Here is an 18,293-nt window from a genome sequence, read left to right on the forward strand (position 1 = left end):
GTTCCGTGATGTTCAATGTCTTGAATATTGTTTCATATACTTGGTCCATTTTTTTAATTGTTCAGGTGGGAGGGCAAATCCAGTCCATTTTGTACTGAAGCAGATCTCTCTCCTGCTACATTAGCACCAATTTTCAGATGAATAAAGAGGGGATAAGAGAGGTTAAATAACTTTCCTAAGGGCACGCAAATAGTAAGTGGCACGACTGGATTTGAATATAAATCTTTCAGACTTCCAGGATGATGCTTTTAATCGTAAAGCTGTTAAAACTCATATATAATATGAACTGATGTATTTTATAGTTAATGTGTTTAAATGTTGATATTACATTAAGAAACATGGATGAATTTCTCACAGAAATTGCTTTCTCTTTTTCCCTTTTAAAGACATATGTGAGGAACGTGCAGAACAAGTAATTTTAGTTTCATCTGCATATGAAATTGATGTTCGTTCATGTCTTCTTAACCCAAATGAAAAGAAAGGCCCTATAATTTGGTATAAAAATGACAGCAAGACACCTATATCTATGGAAGTAGCCTCCAGGATTCATCAGCATGAAGATAAACTTTGGTTTGTTCCTGCTAAGGTGGAGGATTCAGGATATTACTATTGCACCATAAGGTATGAAAGGAATCCATATGTTGCAAACATGTGTTCTGTGTGCCTGCAATAGATAAGGACAGAAACATTGTTAATTGTGCTGAATTCACCTATTTTGATTGATTTTAGGAATTCAACTTACTGCCTCAAAATTAAAATAACTACTAAGTTTGTACAGCATGAACCTAACTTGTGTTACAACAGAGAAGCTATATTTACACAGAGACTACCTGTTGCAGCAGATGGACAACTTGTGTGTCCTTACATGGAGTTTTTTAAAGATGAAAAAAATGAGTTACCCAAAATAGAGTGGCATAAGGTAATTTTACGTGAAATACGGTATTTTACTTTTTCAGCAAATAAAATTTTCTGTGCTAGACAATAGGGTGAATCTGCAGGATACTTTTTCATTTGACGTATTGCTTGCTTTCGCCTGGTGAAACTTAATAGGAAATTTTTTTTTTAAAGTTGTAAGACTGCATACATTTAATGAAAGTCTTACTTTCTGTTAATTTTATTTAACAAGATAAAGTTGAGAAAAGGATAGTAGAAATAAAAGATGTAAAGATAAGCTGATTATAAATTTAAGGTGTTTGAGAGATCTCTATTTATTATAAAACATATTGTGTTTTTGTTTTATTAAAAATACTAAGTGGTTATTAAATAACTGAATGGTTTCTGTAACTGTCTTTTTTTTTTTTTAAAGATTTTATTTATTTGACAGAAAGAGAGAATGAGAGAGATAGAGAGAGAGAGAGCACAAGAGGGGGTAGGGTCAGAGGGAGAAGCACTCCCTGCTGAGCAGGGAGCCTGATGTGGGACTCGATCCTGGGACTCCAGGATCATGGCTTGAGCCAAAGGCAGTCGCTTAACCAACTGAGCCACCCAGGCGCCCTAAGTTTCTGTAACTGTCTTAAGAGTGGATTGGCTAGCATTCCATGGAACACGTCATGTTTTGGCACCTTTGATCTACCTAGTTTGTTGGAGCTTACAGGGGAATCATCTTGTAGAGGTTAAGAAGTACAAAATAAATAATATCAATGCAGAAAGGAAGTTCAGCATTACTGAGAAATTATGACGTTAGCATTCTGTCCTCAAACATGGTTTTCTTGCAAAGTAAATTTGTCTTCACTTGTCTTCAAAGTGCAAGGCTCATAAGCGTAAAGATTTAATACCCTGGGAATGTAATTGGGACTATTGCCAAAAAAATACTATATTTTAAAACTTGCACGCAAGGAACATAGTCATATATATTCACATATATGCTCAGCTTGTGATCATGTGTCTGGTTGACAACAGAGGAGAAATAAACAAGCGTATGATGATTATTCTTGTAAATTTTCCTGAGGTATTCAATTCATATATGTAGGAATATCTATGAATATGAATATATATGTATATATACATGACACGCATAAGACATTTGCCAATGCGAAAAAATGGAGTTTCTTTTGCTGGTAGGCTGGGGAAAATCATTAATTGGTTTTAATACTTCTTACCTCTCCCTCTATCTAGGATTGCAAACCTCTACTTCTTGACAATATAAACTTTACGGGAGTGACAGATAGACTCATCATAGCAAATGTGACTGCAGCACATAATGGGAAATATACTTGTGGAACATTCTACACGTACTTGGGAAAGCAATACCGTATTACCCGGGTTATAGAACTGATGACTATAGGTGAGTCACAGCTCCAATCCTAGGGGTTTGAACCTGGGAAGGCCCAGAAACCATGATTCTAATATTACCTTCATTGTTCAGGGAGGAACTAAACCCAAGAGAAGCTTGATGACTTGCCAGAGGTCGCATGGCTTTAGCTTTGTTGTTGCCAATATTATGTACATGTTTTGCATTCCTGTTTCAGATGCAGTGCTAATTAGACGGTAGGAGTTATGTTTTCCAACTGAAGTAAGAGGCTTGTTCTTTGCATGACTAAAGATGGTTCTTCTAGAGAGCTCTGGGGTTCCCTGTGACTGGTGTATGAGGAAGGACAGTTCTGAGCACTTTCACCTGGGGAGTCCAAGTGTCTAGCAGTAAGGAAAATTGACTTGATCTTGATGGGGTGGACGCTAATGGGCTTTGGAATATGTTGCGTTCCCAGACTGCACTGTCCCTCTTAGTTTCTTGTTAGCTCAGTTACTTTCCCTCTTTTAAGCCTGCTTCCTCCTCTGTAAGATGATACAATTTTCCAAGGTTGTTGGGGAGATTAGAGATCAAGTATGCTCAGCTTGTGACCATGTGCCTGGTGAAAAACAGAGGAGAAGTAAATAGGCATAGATAATTATTCTTGTAAATCTTCCCGAGGCTTTCAGTTCTCTATTAATTATGTTTCACCTTAAAAGCGATTTTACAAGAAAATGCACTCCTACAAATTACCTGGGGATGGGCAGAATGCTCAGCCTTTCTGTAAATAGTAGATTTTGTAAGCTTTCAGTAATAAAAGAAGAGTTCCTTTAACCAGGACTTTAAAAGTTAAAGGGGCCTTGTTAGTAATTATGCTGGGACAACCGGAATAAATGGGGACTGTCTCAGATAAACCCTAAATATGATCACCATACATATAGCTAGGTTTTCTCAATTCTCTAATAATTTATATTTTTCAAATGTTAATTTTATTTACTTATTTTTTAAACTTTTTTTTAAGATTTTATTTATTTTTTGACAGAGAGAGAGACAGCGAGAGAGGGAACATAAGCAGGGGAAGTGGGAGAGGGAGAGGGAGAAGCAGGCTTCCCGTGGAGCAGGGAGCCAGGAACAGGGGGCCAGGAGCAGGGAGCCATATGCGGGGCTGGATCCCAGGACCCCGGGATCATGACCTGGGGCTGGATCCCAGGACCCCGGGATCATGACCTGAGCTGAAGGCAAGACATTTAAGGACTGAGCCACCCAGGCGCCCTTTCAAATGTTAATTTTATTGAATCAAAATGAATTCCTTGCCCAAGTCCTACAAGCATCAGTGAATTATAATTTTCAACAGTCCTTATATCACACCCATCCTGGGTTTTTAGCAGCCTCTCTCTGGCCATGGGATAACTCTGGTTTGTCTTTCTTTACATACAGCAACCAGACCAGCAGGTAGAATTTTAGAGAGAACTAGGGAATTTTTTTTTTAATAGGTCAAATATGTTTTAAATACTCTCTTCTTTTCTGATCCCCTTTATAGAAATAATATACTTCATCAGAGAAGGGGTCATATTTTGTTTTCGTAAAACAGATTCAAAAATATTAATTGAGCATCTACTATATGCCAGGCACTGTTCTAGGTGTACATTAGGGAACAAGAGAGACAAGATCCTGCCCTGATAGAGCCTACTTTTTTTTTTTTTTTGACCGTGGTAGAATATGGGCATTTCAATTCATAGTTTCTCAGGCTTGGCCACAGATGGACCTTCGAAGTCCATCTTCTTGTAAATAAAACTCAGATGAATTTCTGGAGCTCCCTAATACTCTTCTGCCCTTTTAAATAAATTCTGCCGAATCGCTTGGCATTCCCCTCTTGGGTCATTACTACAATTACTAAAGACAAGCAGGTCTAGCACTGGATGGTCTGTCCGGTTAATGCTTCATCCACGGAAGTCCGTCCCCAGAGCTCCTTGTTGTTCCTGATTTGCTTCAAGAGAGGCACTTGTCTGGAGTCCCGGTGATGTGTGTGTTTGTAGCATCAAACTCGATGGGTTGAGCAGGGCTCAGGCGTGGTAGCAGGTATTCGTGGTTTAGCTGTGACCTCCTCATTGGCCTCCTTCCTTCACCTCTTGCCTTCTGTCCCCCGCCGCATACGCTCTGGCACTCAGGGGAATATCTGGCCAGCTAACCACGTGGTATTTCTTAGTACATTTTGCTAACCGTTGTCATCAGTTGAGATTCTGATCTGTAAGAGACTAAGAAGCCCTGCGGATGTTTGTCTTTCAGAAGAATACAAGCCCCTGAGGCCTGTAATTGTGAGTCCAGCTAATGAGACCATGGAAGCAGGTCTGGGTAAGTGGGTGCCAATCACGCTATGCTGAGATCTTTATTCTGAACTCAAGATTAAGATAAACTGTACCTTTACTACACATAACCGAAACCATTTACTGAATGGATCTATAATTAGTGGGAAAATAGCACAAATTATGTCTTTAAATGTTTCTTTGGATTTCCTGCCTTTCATAGCAGAAATCTAGCCGTGTCTGATTTGTCCACCCTCACTTTCCTGTGGATGCTTATTACCCATGAAAACATCAGCCAAAGGCTAAGTTCAACAGGACTAGAAATGAGAAATGTAATTTATCTGACTGGCACAGGATGGATTTCTTAAGACCAGAGCTAAGCTTTTAGACTGAAGGGTAAGATAACAGACCAAAAAGGAAAAGTATTTTTCTAGAATGACCATCAAGCCAGTGAAAATTTTTTGTTTCAGGAACAAAGACATAATCCTATAAGCATCCAGACCTATACTATACACTCCAATAGCCACTAGCTATATGTTTTGGCTATGTACATGTAAATTTAAATTAAGTAAATTAATTAATTTAGTTCAATTAAAAATTAGTTCGTCAGTCACATTAGCCCTATTTCAAGGGCTTAATGGCCAGATGTGACCAGTGATTACCGTGGTAGCACAAATATAGAACATTTCTGCCGTCACTGAAAATTCTCTTGAAAACCACTGGTCCAGACATAAAAACAGATTTTTGTATCAGAGGATCAAAAACCAGGCTGGCATGCAAAGTGCTCTTCTGTAAAAGTCACTGCATGAAGACAGTGAATAGTTGTACGGAGATTAGAAGGTGAAAGTTTGTGACCAATGGATTCTGTACTTGGCCAAGTTGTTATTCATGGTGGAAGGTAATATAAAGAAATTCATAGATATAAACAAACAGAGGTGTGAAAACTCAAATTAAATATAGGCCAATAGAATCTAGAGCAGTTTTCCTCAACCCCCTTTTTTTTTTCCCTCATTAATGCTCCCCTGTAGAGCCTAAAAGGGCATTTCCCTTCCCCGATCTTCTTCCCTTCCTTAGTTTTAATGCCACAGATCTATTATATATCTGTTGATGTACCATGGCACTTGTCAGGGCCACAAACCATTGCAATATCTAAGATTTTCTTGCCCTCTCCCCAAGAACCACTTTTTGCCTTGTTGGCCCTAGCTTCTGTTAAGAATTCATATTCTAGTGGTATACATTTTAGAGTTCTGAAGTTCAGGTGGCATTGATCTCCAAATCTAAAAAATAGCTTCATATTAGGAAACAGTTATTTTAACATATCCCATTGACCAGATGCACACATCACCCTGTCATATGATTATCCTGAAGGGTGTCAAACAGGCATTTGCTAAGATTCAATACCAATTACCAATAAAGTGACTTAGAAAAATAGAAACTGGGGGATACTTCCTTAACTTAATAAATAACATTGATTCAAACCAATAGTCACTAACATTCTTAATGGTGAACCACTGTAGTGTTAGATGTTCTACAGGCATAGATGCCCAAATTAGGCAGCATTACTTAACATATTCTAGAAGTGCCCACTTGAGGCAATCATACATAAAAGAACCAAGGCATGCTTACTGTAAGGGAGAAAAGGACTTTATTATTATTTTCAGATCATATAATGTATGTATAACTCTCAAGAGAATTACTGGGGAGAAGTTAGGATTAATATATTATTAATTGGCCAGATATAAAATTAATATTCTAGGTGTAGCGGAAGTCCCTTCAACTGCGGTGGTGTGCTGTGGGGAAGAGATGGATTTGTAAGTCCCCGAGTGAGGTCCTGCCTCCCTGAGGCCACTACTTGGCAGAGGAGACTCTGGGTGAAGCCATTGTCATTACGTTTGACCAGGAGGCAAAACCTTCTACTGGGGACTTGAGGGATAAGGAAGGAGCATACATTAAACTCAGAGTCATTGGACATGGTGCAGTGAGATTCACTTTGGAAGTGAGGATGGTGGATGACACATCTCCGGAAACTCAGAGAATCATATTGTCAAAGACTGAATGTTCCAGTGAATTCACTCAGGTTTCTCTTCGAAGGTCAGAGGATTGCTGATAATCACAGTCCTAGGGAGCTGGGAATGGAGGAAGATGTGAATGAAGTTTATCAGGAACAAACCCCCTTTATCAGGAGGTCATTCAACAGTTTAGATATTATTTTTATCTTTTCTTCTTTCCCCCTCAATCCTCTTTTAGTTTTAAAAATAGTTCTTTTGTCATGTGGCGTTCAGATGGAATTGAAGACTGGCACCTCACCTCCTTAAGACATCTGGTGATGTGAATTCTGGTGTCCATTAGTCATTATCATTTGTTTTCCTGGTGCTGAGTTTTGGTGATGAAACCTCAGTGCCCTTCCTGTTGCCCTCTCCTTTTTATGAATTATGTGTGTGCACAGAGGGGTCACCTTTTCCAGGACTGTGGGTCTTCAGGCTTATGGTAAATAAGACTCACCAATGCTAGTGTTCATAATGGCTTTCCGATTGGCCCTGAAGTTCTGGCAACTTCAGGAAGTTACTTCCCTCCTGGACTTGTGGCTTTCAGTGGGAGATGGAATTTTCTCAGAGAACCGAGCTGTGGAAAAATGGCCTTTCCTTCACTTAAAGCTGCTTTGAAAATCTGGGGATCTGGCCCCAAAGAAGAGGAATATCGGGCTGGAGTCAAGGTGGCATAGAGACGGTGAGAATAGGGACTAACTCCAAAGATGGCTTCACTGAAGATAAACCATTTTAAGATCAAGGAAAAATCTTGTCAGAAGATTCCCGAAAACTTGTGATTTTCATAAGTAGTTAATAAAGTTATTCATGCAGAAGTGTCTACAACAGAACACTGCTCTTTTTTATTTTATTTGTACTTTTTGGCCTGGGCATATGGGTTTTAAATGGATTGTCTGTAGCAACTTTGTTAAAATAAACAAAGTATTTGTAAAAGCAAGCAAATGAATAAAATTGATATTCCAAAATGGTAAACTTGTTTGGCAGTAACCAACTAGAAAACATAATGGGGAAAGAGATCCCATTTGCAACATGTCATAGAGATGTCTATGAAATTTCTTAGCAAAATCTTTTAAAAACTATATAGGATTTATAGGGGAGAAAAAAATGCAAATTCTGACCTATATCTCAGGAAAATTGAGATTTAAAGCTTACATATCGACAAAGAGTGGGAGTGATGTTGTTTCCAATGGGGAGAAAATTGGTTCTTATTGGAATTAAAAATCTAAAGCAATATCCTGTATGTGGTATTAAAAATTCACTGGGAAGGAGGCAATTAGGATAAAAATGTATTAGAAGCTTCTGCTCCAAGGGGAACAATAATGAAAGAAATTTTGAAAAACACTGATTTAAGGAAAACTGTAATAGAAATGTATGTTTTTTCTTATATGGAAAACTGGAAATTGTAAAAATAGCAACTCTTAAAATTACAGTTTTAATGGAATTCCAATAAAAATATGAATGGGCTCAAAAGTTGGCAAGTGGTTCTTAAAATTCACCCAGAAGATTAAAATGATGAGATTATTAAAATAACATTGGGAAGAAGAGCTCTAAATGATACTTACATTTACCCTAAAACTGCAGTAATTAAGATTGTGGTACTGTTGGCATCAGTATACACATTCAAATCAATTAAGAAAGTCTCAGATAAATAATTTATTTTCTAATAAAAGTGGCATTACAAATTATTATTCAGTAAGTGGTTCTGAAATGATCAATCAGCTATTTAGATAAAAGCTTAGGTTAAATCTCTCCCTCCTACCATACTCAATTATATTCTAGACAGAGTAAAGAACTCAGACAGTCAAAACAATAAAACAATGAGAACATTTTATATACCTTGATGAAAATGTATATAGATATTTTCCTGATTTGGTAGTAGAGCTTTTAGAAAAAAATTGTGAGAACAGATAAAACAGAAATTTGACCAAATAAAAAATAAAAATATCTACACCAAAGAATTTCCATAAACAAAAATAGAAGGAAAGTAGTGAACTCTGAACAGTATTTGGAATAGTTTTCATGTATGATAAAGAGTTAATATCATGGATGAATAAAAAGCTCCTACATAGCAGTGAGATTTATATGAGAATCAATTAAGTAATAGACAGTAAGCATAACAAGCAGTTCTTAAAGGCAAATTAATACTAAACTTATAAAAGACATGTTCATTCACCATGATTTCAAGAAATGCAGATGAATATTTAAATGGAATTTTTTCTTCTCTTACTGGGCAATGACCAAAAATACTTGGAATCTGGGGGTTTGGGGGATAAAAGTCACTCACCTACACTGCTGGACAAAGTGTAGATACGTACACTTGGGGGAGGGGGTCTGGCTTTTTAAATCTGTACTTCCAGATTCAAAGTAGTGCTTCAGAATATGTACAATATTAATGTACAAGAATGGTCATTAGAATATTAATCCTAATTGTGAAAAAATTAGAAACAAATTGTGTTTAGCAATTGGAAAAGCATCAGTCATAGTGTGTTATGGAATACTAAACAGACTATTTTGGAAGGCTGATCATGTCAGCTGGAATTCCCAGTGTACAATATTTACAAATGATAATAACACTCCATTTTTAAAATTGCATGTGAAAAAAATTGCATGCGTACACAGAGAAGATGAGGAATAAGATGCACGAAGTTACTAATCATGGTTATCTCCAAGTAGTGGGCTTAAGGGCAACTTTTCTTTTTCTTTGTACTTTTCTATAATTTAAAATTTTTATTCAATGGCCATTTATTAATCTAGATAAATCAGATAAAAGTCAATTGCTATGATTAAAACTACATTGCTTTGCAGGATCCAAGCTACAACTGATCTGCAATGTCAGTGGCCACATTAGTGACTATGTCTACTGGAAGTGGAACGGCTCATTAATTCAGGACGAGGACTCCGTGCTGGCAGAGGAATATGTACCGTAAGTATACTAAAAGCCACTCGTGCAACAGAGAGGTTTTGGTATTAAATTTCATGTCATGAAATGTATACAACCTTGATGGTTTAGTTGGATAGCAAAAGTTAGTTGATTGGCCCTTGACCCTTTGCTGCCCATATTGAGTTTTGCTGAGCTAAACAGGATTTATAAGATATCATACACTTCAGGTAAAAATACGTGTCATTGTGGTGCAAATTCCGGACCACTTGGAAGGCTTTCTCTTGAATTTGGATAAATATGTTACAACGTTCCAATGAAGCAACTTTCCTGAATTACCCTTCATGTTATTCCATTTTTTAAACAGCTTAGGAAAGACTCATTAAGTGGGACTGAGAATCGGGCACTCCACCTCTCAGGTCTCTAGTGGCTTTCTGTTTCCTCTCTAGGGATCAACTCCTGACTCCTTAGCATTCTCCTTGGTCATCTGGTCCAGTCTCCTCTTGTTTCATGTATTCTTCTCTCTGCCCCCATGGCGACTAGAATGCACATCCATCTTTTTCTTCTCGGAAGCTGGTAATTTTACTTTGATCTCAACTACTGAGTCTTTTACGCATAGTGGTCTTTGGGCTATAAAATCTCAGATCAGTGTTGCTAAAAGCCTGATTATTATCCCTGTGCATAGGGCTGGTGATAATTTCTGCTGTAATTCATGTAGCGAAAAAAGAGATGAACCATGTATATGTGTCTCAGTTATAGTTTTACTTAAACAACTTCATTTATTCTCTCTCTTTTGAACAGAGTGGAAAATCCTTCAAAAAGGAGAAAGAATACAATCATCACCATTCTTAATATTTCAGAAGTGGAAAGTAGATTTTATCTATATCCATTTACCTGTGTAGCCAAGAATACAGAGGGTATAAATTCAGCATATATCCAATTAATACATCCAGGTAAACAACAGAATATTTGAAATGCAGTTTTGGTTTACTGTGGCAAGAGTCTATGACCTTGAGGTTTGCAATGCTGTTTCCCTCTGCCTGGAATGCTCTTGGATTCCTCTTAACCTAGCAAACTTCTTTTCTTTCACTTGTCAGCCGAACTATTTCTTCTAGGAAGCTTTCTGTCCTCTTGCCTGCCCTTGACAAGCTCTCTGACCAAACAGACAATGCCTCTGTTATATACTTTCAGAGAACCCTATGTCTCTGTCACAATATCTGTCATACTTAGTTTTCTTTGTTGACTTAAATTCTTTGACGGTGCTGACCACTTATCTTGCCAATGATTCTATTTCTAGAGCTAGTAGGGACTTAAATCTGGCATATCATAGGTATCTAATGAATATTTTTAGGTAAATGACAGCACAGGACAGCCTAAATATCCACTTTCCAGAGAGGATGTCAGAAGTTACTGGGTTTTTTTTCAATTATATAATCAAACAATATTAAAAATATTTGGGAAATATTTTGATTATTTGTAGTTGAATTAAATATAGGGTATTTATGAATGTGTACATGGGAGAAAATTTAAAAACCTATAAACAAACTATTAGAATTAGTAAATGAATTTAGCAATAGTCTCTCTCTACATGTAAACACATATGTACATATAGTATTTCTATGTATGTCAGTAAATACCGACAGCAAATAGAAATTAAATTTAAAATATTACATTTACAATAGTATCAAAAATTATCAAATACTTAGAAATAAATCTGGCAAAGGTTGTTTAAGACTTCTGTGATACAAACTAAAAGAATGTCATTGAGATAAATTATAGAAGACCTAAATAGGTAGAAGGATATACAATGTTCATAGATTGAAAGACTCCGTATTATAAAGATATCAGTTCTCCTCAAATGAATCTATAGATTCAAAAAAATTCCAATCAAAACTTCAACAGTATTTGTGCAAGTGTGGGGTATGTTGTGGGTAAATTTATTCTAAAAGTCATATGGAAATGTTAAGGGGCAAGAATAATCAAGGTGGTCTTGAATAAAAACAGCAAACCTAGAAGATTTACACTACAGGTATCATGATCTTGTGTGAAGCTACCATAATTAAGGCTATCAATGTGAAGTATCCATTGGGCCAGTTGGATATTGGTCTGGAAAATGGTATATCTCTTGATTCCTATTTTATACTCAAATCAGCTGCAGATGGATCAAAGACCCAAACTGGGAAATTAAATATAATAGAGCTTTTAGATTCTCTTTTCTGGATGCCTACATGACTCCTGACATTTAGAAGGCACTTTATTCTTCTTTCTTCTCTACACCGCACCCCCTTACCTCTCCTTCACCTTGCTTCTCTGCCCTTCTGTAATCATTGGATGAATAATTAGGGAGTGAAGCTAGGAAAATGTGGAAGAGTGGCACAGTCTGTATGGCATCCCTAAGCCCCTTTTTTCCTTTCCCCTGAACTTCAGCTTTCCTCACCTGACTCTTCTACACTCCAGAAACTTCTGTAGGCTTTTGAGTGACTTTGACTTGTTTTACTCTGAAGTGCTCTATCCTATGGGCTTTGGCATCTTTTCTGTGTTATTGTATATAGTGGACCCTTAAACAAAATGGGAATTAATAGCAGCAACACTCCCACTCCCAGTCAAAAATTCGAGTATAACTTTGAGTCCCCCCAAACTTTACTACTGATAGCCTCCTGTTGACCAGAAGCATTACTGATTACATGAACAGTTAACACATATTTTGTATGTTATGTGTATTACATAATGTGTTCTTACAATAAAGCAAGCTAGAAAAAAGAAAATGTTATTAAAAAATCATGAGGAAGAGAAAATACATTTACAGTAACTGTATTGTAAAAAAAACTGCGTATAAGTGGACCCACACAGTTCAAACCTGTATTGTTCAAGGGTCAATTGTATTATAATATTTAGGTGGAAATTTAATACAGTGCACCTCAGTTTTATAAAGTATCAATTCTAGATGGCTTTGTATGTTAGTATGTTTTATTAAGTGATGATAATAAAATGGTTAATATTATCTGGGATTTAGGATTGCAGAGCCATCCCAAAAATGGTTTCTCTGGGATGATAATATTTAATTTGGTATGCCCAAGTTTTTAATTCTTTTGGTTTTAATATATTTTTTTTCCTCTTCTCCACTACAGTGCCTGATTTCAAGAAGCACACAATTGGTGTATTTGTCATGCTAACAGTAATCATTACATGCTCTGTTTTCATCTACAAAATCTTCAAGGTTGACATTGTGCTTTGGTACAGGGATTCTTGCTATGATTTTCTCCCCAGAAAAGGTACGATTTTGTATTCTATGCAATGTTTTCTTGTTGGAGAGAGGGGATAGTTAAGAGATGTAGAAGGTAACTGAGAGGGTTTTTACTTAAATTTTAAAATGAAAAGTGGCATATACAAGCATAGTAGTTATTCTTATACATAATTATAGTTTGGGGACTGAACAGACTGAATAGCATTGTTTTCCAAGTTACTGCTTTAGTGTTCATAATGGTGGGATAAACAGGCATTTAGAGCATTTGTTTGCAAATCCAGTTTGTATTGCTTAGTGCTGGTTAGGACATAGATGACCCCATGATCTGCCTTCAGAGGAAAGAGATGTCGATTTTCATGCATCAGGGAAGCTCTCACTTTCTCTTTTGTTTAAACCTTGCAAAAAAATTTAACACTACGATAATACATAAAAGGAAGAATGGATAGAATTCAGGGCTGAGACACCAGGGAAGAAGATAAGACCAGGGAGCTAAGGATAGTTCCCAGACCAAGAGGTAAAGAATCTCTGCACTTGAGGTGTCCATTGAGTAATAAAAGAATACCTTCATAGTAAAACACAATAAATAGAAACTTGTAGGAGAGGACCACTTTAAAAAGTTATTGTATTTCTGGTATTGCTGCTTCATTCATACCCTCACACACAAAAATTAATTCATTCTGAAATGCATGTTTGGGATACTGGCTTTACCAAATCTCTTGGGTTTTTTTGTTTTTGTTTTTTGGATTTAAATATTTTGCATTTTTCCCTCTAGCTTCAGATGGAAAGACCTATGATGCATACATACTATATCCAAAGACCCTTGGGGAAGGGTCCACCTCTAACTCAGATATTTTCGTGTTTAAAGTCTTGCCTGAGGTCTTGGAAGAACAGTGTGGATATAAACTGTTCATTTATGGAAGGGATGCCTATGTTGGGGAAGGTAAGTGTGTCGTGGAAAAAAGTAAAAGCCTTTGTTGTAAAAATAATTGCTAAAGTTATGTTTCATCTTTCTAGAAGAACTGTGGCATAGGTATACAGATTTGGCAGTTTTAAGAACCTCCTCGGTGGTGTGTGATGATGATTTTCACATCTATTAAATGCAAAGTACTTATTTTTCTCATATTTTGCTGGCACAAGAATTAACTAAGTTTTATTTAGTTTAGAAAAACTTCACAACTAGTTAGATCCAATAGTTACTTTACAACTGAGATAGCAAAATAGGGGTGGAAGAGATCAAATGGTTTAAGGTTTTAAAATTTCTACTGGAAGTATTCTGAGTCCTAAATGAAATATTCAGCTTCTGTGGATCAGGTTTTGAGCTGGTCTATAAAATCGGAAACTTCTTTCATCTTAATTAAGATGAGAAAAAAAGAGGGGGCATCTGGGTGGCTCAGTTGGTTAAGCGTCTGCCTTCTGCTCAGGTCATGATCTCACGGTCTTGGGGTCGAGTCCCGCATTGGGCTCCCTGCTCAGCGGGGAGTCTTGTTCTCTCTCTGCCCTTCCCCCTGCTCATGCTCTCTCTCTCTCTGTCTCTCTTTCTCTCTCATGTAAATAAATAAATAAAATATTTTTAAAAAGGATGGGGAAAAAGAGCATTAGAAGACACAAGGGATGGGGTGGGAAGAACCTTGTCGGGTTTTGGTTTGGGAGAGAGTGATTATTAATTGAAATTTTACTTACTCTTGCTGTGCTTCATGTTTTTCAGACATTGTTGAGGTCGCTAATGAAAACATAAGGAAAAGCAGAAGACTGATTATCATTTTGGTCCCAGAAGCATCAGGATTGGTCTGCCTGGGGAATTCATCTGAAGAGCAGATAGCAATGTACAATGCTTTCGTTCAGGATGGAATTAAAGTTGTCCTGCTCGAACTGGAGAAAATCCAAGACTATGAGAAAATGCCAGAAACCATTAAATTCATTAAGCGGAAACATGGGACCATACGCTGGTCAGGGGACTTTAGAGAGGGATCGAGGTCTGCAAAGACAAGGTTCTGGAAGAACATCAGATACCACATGCCAGTCCAGCGACAGCCCCCTTCATCCAAACCCCAGTTTCTGTCCTTGGCCTCAGGGCCAGACTCTAAGAAAACGCTGCAGAGGGAGGTGCAGGTGCCTCTCGGGTAGCAGGAAGAAGCTTGGCCCCGAGTTCCTTGGGTGACTCCTGTCTTCGGGCATTGCGGGCTGGGCTGTGCCCCCACTGACTATACAGTCATAAAATGCACCTGTAGCATCCCTTATCCCTGAGGTCATCTGGAATTGGATTGTTAAGGGAGCAAAATGTGGTGACGATAGCAGGTCAGAGCAATTCACAACCGAGGGCTTGGAAATCCTTTTAGAAGGCAACAGACGCCCCGTCTGAATGTTTGAACTGCTGGAAACAGGCACCGGGACCGTGAATGAGAGGGAAGAACAAGCAGGAAATATTTAGCACCTATATACGGTTTTATGAAGTTGTCTACAGTCCAAGGGCGGGGCTGTGGCCCAGTCTGGGGACTGCCCGGTCCCTGGCCCCCCACTGGCTTTCCTTGGCAGTGCTGCCGGCAAAGTGAGACTGGTATTTCACAGAGGAGGGTAGAAGTATTCTTGGAGAATTTTCCATTTGCTTCGCACTTTCCATACGCATTGAGCAGCCAGCTGTCCGTTTCCAAAGACCGAGTTTCATGTTACAGACCTTTGAAATTCTCATTTCGGTGAAAAAAGGGATTCTTCAGGATTGCACGTTTTTGAAATAACCTGAACTTTTTGCTGGAGAGAGGGAATTTCAAAAGCAGGGGTAGCGGAGACCTGATCCAGCTCTGCATGCTTACCCCCCCCTGGAATGACCATTCTGTTCTACCTTCCTCTTCTGCATTCCACTTGACTCATGGCTTCTTTGGAAGGACAACTTCAAGTCACTTCCTCCTTCCTTTGTGTCACACACCTGGCCCACGGATTAGCTGTCCATCATAAAGTGCTGCTCTAAGCTCCTCCTGCTCTTACTAAAACACCTCTGCAGGGGTCTTCCTGGTTGAGGAGCTAAAGCCCCCAGATTCCCCCAGTCCGTCGGCACAGCTGTTCCCCTCACTGTCCTGCTCTGTGAGTTCTCAGGTCAGCCTCATGCACCTTCACACCCACCCCTAGGGCTCCCTCATCTCTGCTTCTCCTTCCTGTCTCCTCTGACCAGAATACCTTCTTGAATTTTCTCCAGCTGACCAGAGTTTTATGAAATTCAAAGTTTACTCCAACTCTGTTTCTCTAAGAGATTTCCCCAAGAAACTGCCCTAAGACACCTGCTGTCTCCTCTGAGTCTGATAGCACTTAGTCTGTTGACTGTCACCTTATGAGAAGGCTGTTCTGCCTCGAACCAGAAACCCTGCTTTCTGCCGGGGAGGCTGTGGGTGTGTCTCTCCTTGTCCGGGTGACTTCACAAGTAATTTGCCCACTTGACATAGATTTGGGTAGGGCTTTCTTGTTGAAAAATGTCCACAGATTATCATATTTAAGTTTTGCAATCATCCTAATTTTATAGAGAAAGCAAGTGACCTATTTTTTTTTTTTAAATTATGCTCTTAGTCCTCTCAGACCTAGGGCTCACAACAGTGTTGCTGCCTTCGAATGTAATGTCTTGAACACTTGACTTCAGGTCAATAAATGTCCCCCTTCAGCCCTACCCCTGGCACTTTTGTGAGAAGAAATGATTGTTTTCTAGGTTGGTGGCTGAGTCTAGGAAGGCTTTCATTTAAGAAACCAAATTCTAAACTTTTGAGTGTTGGAATTTACAAAAATTATGGTTAGGTTTTCTGAAAAACATTTCTGCTTTCATATATTCTTTCCCCAAAGGTAATTATTTCTTAGTGAATTAAAAATGAAAGCAAGTTGGTTTTTTGGTATAGGAAAGTATTTTTTAAAACTTGATGATAGTCAACCCCGGAAACCCTGAAAAACTGCAAAGCCAAGTTCACGTGCTAGTTGCCCCATTTTTTTTTATATTTTTAATGTTTAATGATATGGGTGAACCCAGACTTATACAGTATATATTGCACGCCTCCCCCCCAAAGTGATCAGAGCTGAACAAAAACAAAGTTGAATGCTCTGCCTCTTCTCCTTCCACCTGCTTTCTCTTGGATCCGATCTGGCAGCGTTGAGTATTTGCACTGTTTTGGAACTGCTGGTTTTTGTTTTTGTTTTTTTTTTTAAGTGCCTTGTTTTTATTTTGCAGCACACACAGGTCTGGGGTGCGGGGCTGTCATGATCAAAAGGCCTATCAGATGCTTGCTGATGATTTTTAGTCTGTCATCTATGAAATATACTTGTGTGTGTATTGTGTGCCAATTCTGAAACTTAGACTTACAGCAAAGTTGGCCAGAAAGTCAAGAGCGGGGAGCAAAAACAGGAATTACCAGTGGCATTGCATCTGGAATTTAGGGAGGGACAAGAGTCAAGAGATGTGCCCGGGACCAGGAGGAGCAATGACAGGAAAGTGCATGTCACTGTGTCACTCCCATTTCCCAGGGGAGGATTCTGGAGGAAGGAGCTACACTCCTAGGTCTCTGGGAACTTCCTTTGTTTTATTGTTTTCCCTGAAAACCTCTTTTAAGCTCTTCCTTTCAGGCCTTCCCCATTGATTAGATTTCACTGCATTATCTGATGGTGATATTTTTTTGGTCAGCCTAAGTGTTTGGAGGAAAGTTTGCCAACAAAGCCTTTCGCTTCCAGTTGTGAAAACTGGCTTAGCAGAACTTATATTTTCCTTCTCCTACCCCTCTTTGTGTATTTGTGATAAAAGAAAAGGTATTGAGCCATTTTTTTTCCAGTGGTATGTTTGATAAATTATATTTTTACTGGTTAATGATGAAGGGTTTTTAGAAACTTGTTTGTACAATTGTGAGCAGATACCAAGTATTTTTATATAGTAAAACTCCAGATCCATGTACAGCATATATCACTGGTCGATGGACTGAACTTATTTTCCAATAAAATTGGCAAAACCTGGTATTGAGTACTCTCATGAAAATCTGTTTCTGCACCGGCCCTGTCCTGGGCTCACTGGGCCGCACTCCCGCATCTGATACAGGGTGAGGACCCCCGTGCTGCCTGGGGAATTCAGAGGCCATTAGCCAACCGAGGAGCCCTGAATCCCATCTGTAGCCTCAACTGCAGTCCACTTGTTTGCTTGCTTTTGAAATGGATTAAAATGTGAGGTGTTTTTTTTTTTTTTAATTATTCACCCTTTACCAGTCCAAAAAAAGATAAGGGCAACATTTGTATGGACTTTTTCACATTTTACAAAAGGTTTCCGTTGATTTTCTCCTTTGACCCAGGAAGTGAACGAAATCTGCAAACATGGTGTCTACGTTGCAAGCTTGCAATGCTCACGAACTCCAGGGATCAGAGAGCCCCGCACGGTCCACGCTGCTCTGTTCTGACCTCACAGCCGTTCTCACAAGCAGGTGGCTCTGGCAGCACCCGGGGAGCAGACCCGGGGAGGCAGTCAGCTCGGAGTCTGAGGGACCACCCTAGATCCTGCCTCCTCCTTGGTGTGCAAACTTGGACAAACTATTTGAGCCCCAGTTTCCTCACCTATAAAATGGGTATAATATCTCCTTCGTAGAGCTGT

At 38.7% G+C, this 18,293-nt stretch overlaps 1 protein-coding gene and 1 pseudogene across 2 annotated transcripts in view; both read left to right on the forward strand.

Moving 5' to 3' along the window:
* IL1R1 (interleukin 1 receptor type 1) overlaps positions 1-17,671 on the forward strand; it is a 69,730-nt gene extending 52,059 nt beyond the window's left edge. For both annotated transcript variants that reach the window (XM_028104041.2, XM_088026602.1), the window contains exons 3-11: positions 387-621; positions 730-919; positions 2,116-2,284; positions 4,514-4,579; positions 9,381-9,498; positions 10,255-10,406; positions 12,582-12,725; positions 13,470-13,637; positions 14,403-17,671. In XM_028104041.2, coding sequence (XP_027959842.1) covers positions 387-621; positions 730-919; positions 2,116-2,284; positions 4,514-4,579; positions 9,381-9,498; positions 10,255-10,406; positions 12,582-12,725; positions 13,470-13,637; positions 14,403-14,821 — 1,661 coding nt within the window. In that variant the 3' untranslated portion in view covers positions 14,822-17,671. The remainder of the gene's footprint in view (positions 1-386; positions 622-729; positions 920-2,115; positions 2,285-4,513; positions 4,580-9,380; positions 9,499-10,254; positions 10,407-12,581; positions 12,726-13,469; positions 13,638-14,402) is intronic.
* LOC114209704 (small ubiquitin-related modifier 1 pseudogene) lies at positions 5,419-7,418 on the forward strand (annotated as a pseudogene).
* Positions 17,672-18,293: the final 622 nt, after the last annotated feature.

Source organism: Eumetopias jubatus, unplaced genomic scaffold (assembly GCF_037043125.1).
Source record: "Eumetopias jubatus isolate StellerSeaLion01/CBP00866 unplaced genomic scaffold, mEumJub1_p1.0 scaffold_9, whole genome shotgun sequence".
In the NCBI taxonomy this organism is placed as follows: domain Eukaryota; kingdom Metazoa; phylum Chordata; class Mammalia; order Carnivora; family Otariidae; genus Eumetopias; species Eumetopias jubatus.